The sequence below is a fragment of the Myodes glareolus genome, chromosome 8 (genome assembly GCF_982192425.1).
Source record: "Myodes glareolus chromosome 8, mMyoGla1.1, whole genome shotgun sequence".
In the NCBI taxonomy this organism is placed as follows: Eukaryota; Metazoa; Chordata; class Mammalia; order Rodentia; family Cricetidae; genus Myodes; species Myodes glareolus.
In genome coordinates this window covers 54,390,997-54,405,434 of record NC_142033.1, presented here as the reverse complement: position 1 = coordinate 54,405,434, position 14,438 = coordinate 54,390,997, and the positions used below count along the sequence as shown (strand labels likewise).

Genomic DNA, 14,438 nt, shown 5'->3' with positions numbered 1-14,438 from the left:
AGACTGAAGCTGGAGGCTGAGAATTTGTTTTCAGTTTTCTGACCTGGAAGCCTGGCCACTGGGTGTCAGTCACCAGGGGAAGTAGAATAAAGAGGTGGTTATCACCCCGCTTAATTATGCCCACAGAACTCATGTGAGATTTGCCGAAGGCCTGAAAATCAATCTGCCCGTGTATGTCAGTTACGGCAGGGAAAGCTTACTAAATTTTCACTCATCCGAACATATCAATATTTATTGGTCCCAATCTGTACAAATAAATCATTAGACAGAGGAGTGCTATGATTTCAACCCTGTCTCTTGATCTAAAGATGAAGTGGGAATGGCTAGTGACTGTCACCAACTTAGAAGACAACCTGAAAGGCTCCTGACACTGAAATCCCTGGAGCTGCACAGTGGAGACGACCAGTGACTGACATTTCCAACAGTAAGGATGTGAGCTGGTGGGCTCTGACATCTGCCAACAGGCAGACAGACAGAAAGAAGGGAGAAGGCAGACAAGTGTAGTGGAAGGGGCACAGGCTTCAAACCCTGACATCTGTCTGCACTGGTGGGGGTCAACCATGGGACACAGCATGATAGAGAGTAAGTTGACTGCACTGTGAACCCTATGGTGTTCCCAATATCTGTAACTGCGTACCGGCATGGCCGGCTGGTGACATACCTTCAGTGTTCTGTCTTGGTCGGGCTATAGTGAACAGCAAGGGGAAGTGCTTAGCACTACCACATTAAAGGTTCAAAGAGAAGGGCACAACCAAAAGGCAAAGTTTGATCTCTGGGAGATAAGTTTCCAGTTATCTTATTTCCTTAATATAATCACTATATGTTTATTACCTACCTACAAATTAAAGAAAAATAAGCAATTTTCGTCTGTAGTTGTAAAGAACCAAGATGTTACAGCCTTCCCAGAAGCTAATCACAGTCTACAATTACCAAAGGCATACACTATGACCACAATTAAATCGTTAAAATGAAGGAAAGCATATTCTTTTGAAAGTACCTTGTTTTTACATCTCTCTTACCTTCATGCCACTTGTAGGGTTCAAAAATAACTTTGTTTTTTGAGACGGGGTCTCTTTGAAAACCAGGCTGACCAGGCCTCTGCTGGGATTAAAGACTTGCACAACCACACCTACTTCAAAATAATTTTTATGAGCCAAGAGATAACTTATCAGCAAGAAACATTTGTTGGTCTTGTAGAGGACCTGAGTTCAATTCACAGTACCTACACAGGGGTTCCCTGGTCTCTAGAGGGAGTCAATGCCCTCTTCTGGGCTCTGCAGGTACCAAGCATGCGCATCATATGCATGCAAGCAAAATACACACAAGATGAAGAATCTAATATGAAACTGGGTAAACTGGGGCGATGAAGCAGGATTTAAAACTAAAGGGCACCAGAAATGTGCAGAGCCTGCCCCGTTCACAAACAGAGCTAGAAAACAATCTGAATGACCTTGAACACAACTTTTTATCTCTGGACTTGTTTTCTTAGATGAAAATAAGGTTTAAAGTCAATGACTCTTGAGCTCCTCCTATAATTCTAGCACAGTTAATCCAATTACAAAGGAGTTCCCCACTCATATGGCCCTCCCATTCCAGAAAAACAACACAGCATCACTTTCAAAGTCAGGCAGATTCTGGAGTCTTGTGCCAAGTGACTATAGAAGTTAAATCCTTTCTCAAACAGCAGAAAGGTGGGCTCGCATCATGTAAGGATATGACCTGGTGTCAGCTCAGAGTTTCTACCAGGTTAAAAATCCATTTGGTTTCACTGGTGTTGACAAAGCACGGAAAAGTTAGCCCAAATGGTTGCAGCCTTTCTCCGAGCACCTCAGAAAATGCTTAGAGATCTGTGTTTACTGTGTATGCCACAAGAAGCAATGAGGCTGGCGATGTGAATATGATATGCTTAGAAGCGGAACCTTCAGTAACTAGGGTAAAGTCTTCAAAAACTAAGAATAAAAACTCTACAAACACATAATATGAATTGCCTGACTGTATGAGCAGTAAACCATCAACTAGGTTTTCATGTCTCCAACTTTTAAAGTCACTGGATCTTCAGACGATTCTAAGTTTAAATTTCCCAGAAGTGGATACAGTGAGACATTTTCCAAGTGACTTTTGATGTAAAGTGGAACTTATGGGGAAAAATCACTTAAGAAACCAAATCTTAAATAAAAATACTATAACTTTCACACATCTGCCTGTGGATCCCAAGGGCTTCTCTGAAGAGAACCCAGGCAATTAAACTGCTTTCACTCAAATGGTGTGAGAAGGCAACGACCCTACTTACCACCACTGATAAGTTATGACAACACCATTTCATAGCCTGTCGGCCTAGTCCCTGTAACCCCCACCAAAAGGCCTAGGCTGTCCTCAGTACTAAGGGCTTATCACAAATGCCTCAGTGCATCAACGGTAAGAAACCGGGGTGGCAATGCTGTAGCCAGAAACCAGATAATTACTTGGATGAAAAAGGAACAGGGGTGGTGAAATGGCGTTTTACTTTCAAAGTTTCCTAATGGACAGCTTAAATTGAAAGTTAACCACAAAAAGAAATGGAACAGTCCTGAGAGTCTACAGGAAAGCCAATGGCTACAAGCAGCTTCCAGAGCACTACCGGTGTCAGAAGTCAGTAGGATGAGTGTAAGCTGAACCGACAATTACTAAGTAAAGACAACCTCTGGCCAGAAACAATCACACCGCACCTCTCTCCCTACAGAAAAGGTTTTTTTGTTGTTTATTTTGGGCAACGCAGCAGACTTTGTGCCACTTGGGTTACGTATTTAATCCTTTTGCCTTTTTGGAACTGGGGACTGGGGTGGGAGGTGCTGTGCCTCAGAAGGCTCACATCTTCTGTCCGTGCAGGGTACTAAGCCAGGAGACTGAAAAGTGGACTCTTTCCGTGAAAACCTAATAGTACACCTTTTATAGACACACAAACTTGGGCCATTCACTTGTAGAGTCAGAATCAATGGAACAAAATCTACGACTACCATTACCATAAACACTACACAGGAGTCAATAAAAAAAAAAAATGTAGCTTCTCCATGGAAAGCTTGTGGTTCTCACATTCATTGAAAGCCTCCAGGCACAAGGTGACACGGCTATTCTTCAGAAAACTTCAACTAAGAATCCTAAGCGATGGGGATTACTGTGACCTCTGACACACCACAGAAAATGTGTCCAAGCCTAAGCAACTTCATTCACACTCTACAACTACTGTTAATTTAATTCTTCTGCAATGAAGGATGGGAAACTGTCAGTTAGGGTGGCTTCCCTCCTCTGCCCCTAGGTATTGGTTGGTTATAAACTCCAGTAACCAATCCTTCCCCTCTGTAAATGAAATGGTTCTAAAAAGTCACAAACCCATCATCTCGCTGTCAAAAAAGCACGGGGCTAACTTAAACCTAGTTCCGTCTATTTGGGCTGCTCTAGCTCCTCAGATTACCTACCTCATTCTACCTTGGTGCTTGGACAGTTGCTTCTAGCTTTGTGGATGAAATTGGATGTAGAAGGAAGAAATTCATTACCGCAAAAGGAAGAAAACCAGCCATAAAGTCATAGCGTTACACTTTAATAGATTGGGGGGGGGCATGAACCTGGAGGGCATGGGGGAAAGCAAGAAATTAGAATAACACATATATTAAAAAAATGCCACAATGAGAATCTATTTGCCAGATGGATTAGTGGGTATAAGTGTAGCAGTAGAGATAATCTGAATCTGTTCTCTAAGACCCCTAACAGCAGAACTGTGCCATGGGAATGGATGCAAACACAATGTAATTTGTTTTGCTTTTGTTATTTTTTTTTTTTCCAGAGAAGGTTTCTGTGTGTAACAGCCTGGGCTGTCCTGGAACTTGCTCTGTAGACTAGAATGGGCCTTGAACTCACAAGAAATCCACCTACCTTTGCCTCCCAAATGCTGGGATTAAAGGTGTGTACCAACACCATTTTTGTTTTTACAAAATAATGTTTTCAATTTTTTAAAATTTCATATATAGTGTTCTTCTTGTATGTCTGCCTGCACACCAGAAGAGGGCACCAGATCTCATTACAGATGGTTGTGAGCCACCATATGGGTGCTGGGAATTGAACTCAAGACCTCTAGAAGAACAACCACTGCTCTTAACCACTGAACCATCTCTCCAGCCCACAAAGTAATTTTTTAAAAGCCAAAAATGAAACCCGTTTCTATATGCGTTCATCTAAAACATTAACTAAAAAAAAAAAAAAGTAAAATGCTTGCTGAAAAATTATGGTTTGGTGCTATACCAGAGATATACTTAAAACATGGCTCTCACAGGTTAGTAGAGGAAAACTGCTCTGAATTTCAAATTTCCAAGTCCAGAGATGGAAAAGATAACAAATACATCACCAGAATGGTCCCCAGTCTCAATGAAAGGAGTTTGATGTGAACAAGCAGAAGGTAAGTTTACCACACAAGGTCTCTAAGCAACAGAAACTCGGGAGTAAGCCTGCTTACAAGTGCACAGCACCGCTCCACTAGTGCCATCCCGAGTGGCTGCACTGAAACCTACTAGGATAGGAAGGCAACCACTAGCTTTACACAACCCACCTTGGAGATGGTGAGATAGTTCAGTTAGAGCACTGGTCAGGACCTGGGTTCAGTCCCCAGCACCAAAGTGGTAGCTCACAACCATCCCTAACCAGGCGCACACATGGTGCACATGTCCAAACAGTCATACACATGGTCTTTAGTTCCACTTCTTACAAAATCAGTAAAAAGGTCACCTGCCCTGCACGCCACTCAGTTCTGATCTGAAATGTTGGGTCCTGGCAACAACCATCACTACTTGATCGCTTTCTTCTCTCCCACTATGCCATTTTCTCTACAACCTGGTACTCAAGAGCAACCTGTACTGTCCTCTACCAAAACACACCCATCTGCCACATCTCAGTCAAGAAGATAACTATGAGAAGTTCCAAAGACTTCCCCAGTCTCCATCAATCTAACTTTACCAATCCACTGGAGATACTGCTAAAGCCACCAATTCTGTGTATAAACTCTTACTGCAGTCCCTGCAAGGTATAGTAACCCACTTAAAGCTTGGTGAGTGCCTTCAAGGTCAGCCCCCCTAACTATAAAATTGAAAATGAATGGTAAACCGACCTCAAGTAGTTTCACTGGGATATAATTAAGCTTAAGGACTAAGTTACATAAACATTAAATTATAGTTTTAAGAATTTTATTTTGTCCAAGTAATCTTCAGTGTTCAGTTTTCTATACATTGAAAAGAATACTAAAAGCAACTGCGTTCTCACCACCAAGAGTCGGAGGGTTAAAAACCCTAACTATCCTCTAAAATGAAATAATTTTCCAAAAATAAACGTTTTTCTCTTTGAGGATTTTTTTTTCAAAAAAAAAAAAAAAAAAAAAACCACTGGTCAATTGTCCCCTGGATGTAATACCAGGTTCCTTGTTAAGTTACTGAACAGTGACACCCAAAGACCTAAGGTATTTCCCACCTCCTTGCCTTGCCAACAGTTGTGCACTAAACTCACACGCAGCTAACATTTAAGCATTAAGCTACCATTTACTGGTGGTCTCTGCCATCCCCCATAGTAGCCACATTCTAATTCACTATGTTTCTTTTTCAAGAGTCTTCAGACTGGGGTAAATTGTAATTTCTCCTTTAAAAAGCCCAATTATTTCTGCAGGCAGCAAATCCATGAGCAAGTATCACCAATACTAGCCTGAATACCCCCAATCAAGCCTCACGGGACCACAGCGGATACAGAAAATAAATCTATGTACTACAGAAGCCACACAAATCTGAGTACAATGTATTATTAAATCCTAAATTAATTTAAACTGAAGTGGTCTTCCCATTGTTTTCAGGTCCCAGGCTGCTTAGTTCAGTCACATTTATACACACATTCTTCCCTGACAAGATAAAAGAGGTCACTACCATTAGAGTTCTCCCAACCTTCCTTTCTATATTCACCATGACCCAAGACAAGTGTGGCTTTTCAAGCCTATCAGGTGACTGAGTGTTTTTCACAAACAGTAAATGTTTTTCTTCAGAAAGTGTTCACGTCCTTAGTCTCAATGTTAACTCATGTAGCTCCTATAAAGCTTACAGGGAGTCAGAGATGGAGCAGTAGTTAAGAACACATACTGTTCTTACAGAGGACATGAGTTTAGTTCCCAGCACCCTTGTTGGGTAGTTTGAAACTGACTATAAAGCCAGTCCAAGGGGATCTGACACATGTACCCACACCCAAACATATACACAATTTTAAAAAAAAATAAAGCTTGCAGGTTTTATTTTAAGCAACCTCTTACCTTACAAACTCAAGTCAGAATATTGATGGCAGTATGCAAGGAAAGCTAGCAAACTGAGAAATGAGAAATCATGTACAAGGTCAGGCATGGGCCCAAGCTTACATGCTAGACTTCAGAGATCAGATCAACTTGTGCATGTTGAGAAAAATGTGAACTCCCTCTTGGATGTTTAAAATGACTATTTAGTGTAGAAGTTCCTTCTGTTTGTGTGTTGCTTTCATTGGTTAATGAATAAAGAAACTGCCTTGGTCTAGTTGATAGGGCAGAACTTAGGCGGGGAAGACAGAACTTATTGCTAGGAGAAAGGCAGAGAAACGGAGAGACACCATGGAGCCACCAGAATCAGACATGCCGAATCTTTCTTGGTAAGCCACTGCCATGTTAATAGATTATCAGAAATGGGCTAAATCAAGGTGTAAAAGTTAGCCAACAAGATGTTAGAGCTAACAAGCCAAGCAGTGATTTAATGAACAGTTTTTGTGTGATTATTTCGGGGCTAAGCTAGCAGGGCAGCCGGGATGAAAAATACCTCATGAGGATCACACATAGACATAGCAGTCTGCATCTGACCCCATTAGCTACCTGCCTACCACCTCTGCTTCAAACCTAAATTAACTGGCTAGCTAAAAACCAAAGCCCTTCTAATTCACAGCCGTCACCAAGATAGACTGTTCTGTGATGGGAAATTGCAAAAATTTATTTTCACCTACTCAATTTTAAGAATAATGGGTAATGAAATCTGACAAAACTTTAGCAAGTTTAACATTTGAAAATAGTAGTTTTCAAAGTTACATGACTTATTGTATACTCGAACAACCTCTATTAAGTTTAACTCAAGAAAAATAAAAACCCATAAATACACAATATTAGAAACCATAGATTCAACTCCTAACCAAATATATAAACATGGCACGTAACAAGTAATGAACAATAATACTGATACATACATTTGAGTCCTGAAAAGCGAGATATAAGACAGTGTAATTCCACTTATGACCGTTTTAAAAGGCAAAATTAAAAACAGAAAAGTACAATGGTTGATGAGAACAATGAGAAGAGACAGTAATCTGGAGGGGCAATAAAAAATTGCTGTGTATTTGTCTATCTTTATTAAACTATAAGGCAGTTTCCTATATGTAAATTATACTTCAATATCCAAAATGTTGCAAATCATATAGGAAATGTAAAATATTAAAATTACAGACCTTATGAAAAGAGGTGGTTGACCCTAATGGTTCATACTTAAAATTTAATTTATTCTACTGCCTACTGGCTTCACTCTCCTGTGACTTTACTAATCTAACCATTTTTGTTAAAGATTTATTTATTATGTATATTGTTCTGCCTGCATGCCAGAAGAGGGAACTAGATCTCATTATAGATGGCTGTAAGCCACCATGTGGTTAATGGGAATTGAACTCAGGACTTCTAGAAGTACAGTCAGTACTCTGAGCCATCTCCAGACCACCTGTTTAATCTTTAATTGACCCTGCCTTAGGTATCCATCTCTTGCCATATTGCTTGCACATAGCATCACATTATATCAAGATGGTCCTGGACAATCTTAGTCTACTTTTAAAGATGGCTTCACAAAATGCCTCCTGGGGCTAGAAATGGTATAGAACACTTAGAGCACCTGTTAATCAAGCATAAAGACCTGAGCAAAATCACATCAAAACGGAACATTGTGGCACTCACCTGTAACCCTAGTACACAGCTCACTGACCAGAACCAGTGGGCTCTCCGGGATCAGTGGTCAATGCATCCATACATATATTCAGTCTCTCTCTCTCTCTCTCTCTCAATTTCTCTCTCTCTCTCTCTCACACACACACACAAAATTTAAAAGTTAACAAGTTGTATACATATTTCTTATAGGTTCTGTTCTTAATCAGGTCCAATATATTCTAGTGTAAGTTTGGTAGATTCAGCTCAAAATACTCTACCCACCCCATGACTACAATCTGTTAATTATGAGTCTACAACAATTTTAGAGAGAAAAACAGCATAGTAATTTAACACTTGCCTAACACCTAGGTTTAAGCTCACCTTGTAAAGTAACAATGAGGAGACTAGCAAGGAACACTTCTGCTAGGTGAATTCTAATACCCTGAGACAATTCACAGCAGGCAAGGCACAACTCAAGCTTCCATAACCTGCAATTATGCTTCTAAATAATTACCCTTGTGTAATGGCTGCCTGTGGCGCTTTTTACTCATAGGCCTTAAAATTCAAGTGGGGGATCAGTAACAACTCTAAGAAAGTGACTACCTTCCCAATTCCTCTAATATGTGCATTGTTATGCAAAACAATCTAAAAGTATCTACTGAGCTAGCCAACTTTACATTTCACATGGATTAAAATTTATTTTACACTGGTGAAATGTCTTATCAGGCAGATATTTAACAACAAACCTAACAATCTGAGATCAGTTCCCAGGACCCACTTGGTAGGAGAACCATGCATGATAGGAGTAACAACAACAACAAAAAAACGATATACAGTGAGTTCATAAATGAGAAGCAAAAAGGAATTCCTAATCAGTTTCTCTATGAAATGTATGATTCTGAGAATCCTAGGGTTGTTAGTACACCTGAGTACTTTTCATAGCCTCCTAGTAGATTCTGCTTTTTCTTAAGACATAGTGAAACAAGAAAGGATTGCCATGTAGTTCTTTGCAGGGAACTCTCACTTTCTCTTACTGTTGAGGTCAATGAGCCAGTTTTGTTTTCCCCTCATCTCTCTGATGTGGTTTCTAGATACCCTGAACCACAGACATCATTTAAAAAAGAGGCACACTACTATCAAATTCCCTGAAACTAACACATCAACAGAACACAACTATACATTTCTCTTTTATATTAAAAAACAAAAAAAAAACACAGATGGCAGAGGCAGGAGAAACACTGATTTCTGAGGTAAAACTGATCTACACAGTGAGTTCAAAGTTAGCCAGGACTTCATAGTGAGACCTGTCTCAAAAAAAACAGAAGGGAAAGGGGCACCCGATGTTAATAATAACAGTAATAATAATAGTCTGTAAGTGAAAAATTTATTGCAGTACATTTGACTGGCCACATCAAGCACATCATTTTGATTTCAAAATGATTTTAGTTTGTCAACTGCCTGTTAATAGGAAAGTCAAATTTTTACTATAACATACTATACATATTACACTAGAAAAAGCTTCCAACATCCAATATTTAGTAAACTAATGGTGATCCACAGTACTGTTCCCTCCTACCCAGTACAAATAAACATGCTAGAGTCTGGAGTACTTAAACTGTTTGTCTGAGTACAGTAAGATCCGACAAAAATGCATTTAACAAGGTAATAAATTATCAGCCTTATAAAATGAATTTTAAGAAGAATGAGGAGAAAGACATTCTTCCATTATTCTATCTCTGGGGATCCAATTTCAAAAAATATTACACACTTTATCCCATTAGATCACACACCGATTAACCTGACAAAGCGCTACATTATGCTGTTTAAAACCTGGCTTTAATGACTACTGTACCAAAGGAGCACACCTTTTAAAAAATGCTAAATATGTAGTAACAATATGATTACAATGAGAAAAGAAAAAACCCAACCCTTGGGAAAAGCAGCTGCTATACTTAGAGACTAGAATAAAAGATACCAAAGAACTTGGCCAAGATTAGTATAAATAGACTTTATTGAAGTCAGTGCCTCTGTACGGAGACAGAAGATTGTGTCTACATAAGCACAAGTTGTAACATTTCACAACTTCTAAAAGGAATGTCAACAATTACAACGATCATGCATACCATGGTCGATAATCACATTTTAGAAGCATTTTCAACCATTTCTAAAGAAATGCTTGTAACATTGTTATATATAGAACTACTTTCAATAAACTGCAAAACATTGATCGACTTTTCCAGTATGAGCTACAGTGTCAACACAAAAGGGAGGCATAAATGTTTAATTTATGAAATCAGAATGGAATATTTACTGTAAAGAAAAAATTAAAAAGCTTTCAAATAAAGGCCATTATTGAACCACCATGAAGAGCACAACTTGAACTTGACTTCATTCATCTTTTAAAGCTGTCCTCTGAATAACTTCAGTTCTAAGCATTGAATTCAGTACTGTGAATATTCCTTGGACTGAAGTTTGGCAATAATGCGGTCCAACTGTCTCTTTGCTTCACACTGTGGGAAATTGCTCATGTCATAATATTGAGGGGCAATTTTCACCAACCTGTCCAAAAAGGGGGGTGGAAGTTAGGAAATCAGGAATTTAAGTAAGCACTAGAGTTACTAATAAGTTAGAAATGAAATCATTTATTGCTGAATTAAGACAAAACAATAATAAATATAAACCCACATTTTAACAAACATCACGTTTAGAAATTTGGTTTAGCAAAAATACTAATTTTCTGTTGAACTTATCAACTTTGAAAAAAAGTATTGGAATTTTCAAAATATTTATTTAAATATTATATAATATGAAAATACAAAGCTATGAAGTGTTTCATTTGACCACACTCCTTTTTAATCTGTGTTTTAAAGATTATAAAAATGAGACGCGTTCCATTAACTATTTTGATAGTCAAATGACTTCATTTTCTCATTCTCAATGTCTTCTAAACTACAAATATAAAACTGTATGACTTATAAAGACCACTATACATTTGTCCCCTCAGCAAAACACGATAAAATAATTATTTTCTGCATTTTATTGTCAAAAGTCATAACTAGTGACAGATGGAAGCTGCAAAATACTGATACCACTAACATAAACGCCTTCCAGTTCATTCTTAGCTGACATTTCCATAACTTATAAAATGGTGGATGGACTGGTGGGGAAGAATCACAAAACTGGATTTTGCTAAATATTGGTCAGTCATAATTACAATTTTTAGAAATTAATGCTAGCTAACATACAACTTGATGTAATTATTATCTTTGCCTAAGTCCAAAAATACCAACATTTAATAAATAATTAAGGACAAATAAAACACTTAAAAAAAACACATCCTTTCCACCTCTCTCCCGAAGAGGTAGCTGGCAGTGGCTCTTCTCCCCTTCTGTTTCTCTTTCTTTCTCTGCCTCTCTCTGCCATTCCCCCTTCCCCTCTATATAATCCACTAAATAAATACCTACTCTCTCTGAAAAAAAAAGCAAAATATTAAAGACAAACATCTGTAATCAGAGACTACAAAATGGCAAAGAAAGTCCTGATACTATTCAAGTCCCTGCCCACACAAAAATTCCCACTGTCCTCTCACCAAAACAAAACAAACAAAAAACTGACTAAAACTCCACCATATTATGCAAATTCAAGATCTATACATGGGAATACACATCTAGCTAAGAGGCTCAATGATATACAATGAGCAGAGAACACTAAATTTACTACACCCACAGTAAAATTCTATCCACAGCACAATACTAAACTTGAACCTGAAAACAAACAGCATGCTTACCATTCTGGCTTGATATCTGTACATGTCCGGATGTAATTCTTTGTTGTCAGCACAAACTCATTATAAAGCACCCATTCAGGCTTGTGATCAAGCACAGTAGAGGGATGCAACTGGACCACCTGGTTATCTTTCACAGTTAAGTAATGCCCTGTTCGTTCTAAATGTGCCACCTGAAACCAAAACAGTAACAAATGAAATAGCTAAAAAACAGTTTGAGATATTTACAAGAAAAAAAAAATCTTTTCTGAGATTTCACAAACACATGCATGTTTTGCCTGAATATTTATCAGTATACCACATGTGTGGCTGTCCGAGGAGGTCAGAAGAGGGTGCTGGACCCCCCGGGAATTGGAGTCACAGACTATTTTAGTTACACTCTGTGGGCACTAAGAATTGAACCCAAGTACATTACTCTTAGTAATGTACAGTACAGTACTGTACAGTACTCTTAACCAGACTATTATCTACTGTCTGGACAGAATAAACAAGTACCACACTCATAACTAAGGTGAAGAAAAGAAATCTAAGCAAACACAAAAACAACAGCAGCCTACAAAGAAAAGAAAACTGTAAGAAAAAAATAGAGATCACATAATTCTTTCCTATATTTCTTTTGCTAATAATACACTTAGACTGCAACATCTACCAAATAATGATGACAAGAATCTTTTGTCCTTTCCAATTCTAAAACTCTGGGTAATGTGAATCAATGTAATTTAGTAAATATTTATACTATATACATACTACTAGGCGCCAGTTAACATTTGCTGGTATTAAAACAGGAGCTGAGAAACTAGTTTCTTTTCAAGATTCACACACACACACAAACACACCTATCTGCATGTACATCTTTATGCCAAAAGAAAGCATCAGATATTGAGGGCTGTGAGTCTCCATGTGGTTGCAGGGAACTGAACTTGGGAACACTGAAAGAGCAGCCAGTGTGTTCTTAACCACTGAGCTATCTCTCCAGCGATCCTAAGTACTTAAGGACAGCTTTATCTCTCTCTCTCTCTCTCTGTGTGTGTTGTGTGTGTAATAACAAAAGCAAATTTAAGAAATATCAACAAAAGACTACATATTAAATTAAATATCAAGAATATAATTAAGTTCTGGAGAAAAAAAAACCAATGATTCCTTACTGTATTATTCACTTTATACTACAATAAGTTAGTGACCACACACATCTGCAATCTCCACCCCTGGAAAGTAAAGGTCTACTGGAGCTAAGAGTCACCCTTTCTCACAAATTCACCAACCCACTTTTCCTGTTACTGGTAGGGGAGAATTGTCTGTATTCTGTCAATCATGATTTTAATAAATGCTGATTGGCCAGGCAGGAAGTATAGGCGGGAAAACCAGACAGGAAGCAAAAATGATACAATGAGAACAGGAGAATTCTGGGAAGGAGGAAGTTCATTCCTTCCACTCCTGCCCAGATCACTGAAGCAGCAGGATGTGATCTGTCCCACTGAAAAAGGTGCTGAGCCATATGGCAAATATAGATCAGAATAATGGGTTAATATAAGCTACAAGAGCTAATAAGTAGCCCGAGGTAATGGGCCAATCAGCTTTATAACTTATAGAGATCTCTGTGTGATTTTCTTTGGGGCTAAACAGCTGTGGGAACCAAGCAGGACAGAAAACACAAACAAGCAGGCCCCGTTCATGTTACATGTTACTTTGATTCAAAGACAGCAACTTCACAAAATACCTTTGGCTTTAGGTGATGGAACCAAACGCACCAGGTTCCTTCTAGCTACTTTGAGGCTGATATATTTAGTTTAAGAAATATCCAATGATAGGGAGACTAAATAAGCATGAGCAAGAGGGGATGGTTTAAAAAACCAATTTCAATTCGAGCAATAAATTTTGAACTTATACCAGAGTTTTTTTCAAGTATCACTTTGGTTTACCCTAACCCTTAAAATATTTTCAAGCACGGGAGAGGTGGCTTAGCAGTTACGAGCTCTTGGCTGTTCGTGAAAAAGACTTGGGTTCTATCCTCAGCAACCACATGGTGGTTCACAACCCACTTTAACCCCAGTTTCAGATGATCTAATACCTCTATCTGCACCAGGCATGCAACTGGTTCACACATACATTCAGGCAAAACACCCATACATGATAAAATGTAAAAAAATGCTCAGGGTATTCATCTGGTTTTTCTCAAAATTCCACTTTCAATAACTTTTAATATAGTAAATTTAAATTAACTTATAACAATGGTTTAAATCAAAAAACACTGGATTTTGCAACACCCCAATGGGATTGTGTAGAACTATAAAATATAGTTATTTAGATGTGGAGACACAGGAGCTTGAGAGGTGGCTCAATGATTAAGAAAACTAGCTTCCAGAGGATCCAGGCTCAATTCCCAGCACCCACATGGTATGCAATATACACGTATATAATATGTACATACATACACAAAAACAAATATATGTGTATGAAGAGAGAGGAGAGGGGGAGAGAGAGAGAAGGGGGAGTAGTAGTAGAGATAGAGAGATTAAGGCAAAATAGGCACACATAAAACACTAAATGGCAGAGGAAAGTCAACTTATGGATTCATGCACTTAAATTTTATTTTGGTGGTCGTAGGATAATGCATTTCCAACTAAGACCAAGATAAATGCCTTAAAGTATTTATCAGAAATCAAGAGCTGAAACTCCCAT

General features: G+C 38.5%; 1 protein-coding gene across 1 annotated transcript in view; it reads right to left on the bottom strand.

Moving 5' to 3' along the window:
* Window positions 1-9,968: 9,968 nt before the first annotated feature.
* Dhx15 (DEAH-box helicase 15) overlaps window positions 9,969-14,438 on the bottom strand; it is a 40,307-nt gene continuing 35,837 nt past the window's right edge. Inside the window, exons 13-14 of the mRNA XM_085691903.2 lie at window positions 11,763-11,932; window positions 9,969-10,534 (exon numbers count right to left, since the gene is read on the bottom strand). Coding sequence (XP_085548029.1) covers window positions 10,417-10,534; window positions 11,763-11,932 — 288 coding nt within the window. The 3' untranslated portion in view covers window positions 9,969-10,416. The remainder of the gene's footprint in view (window positions 10,535-11,762; window positions 11,933-14,438) is intronic.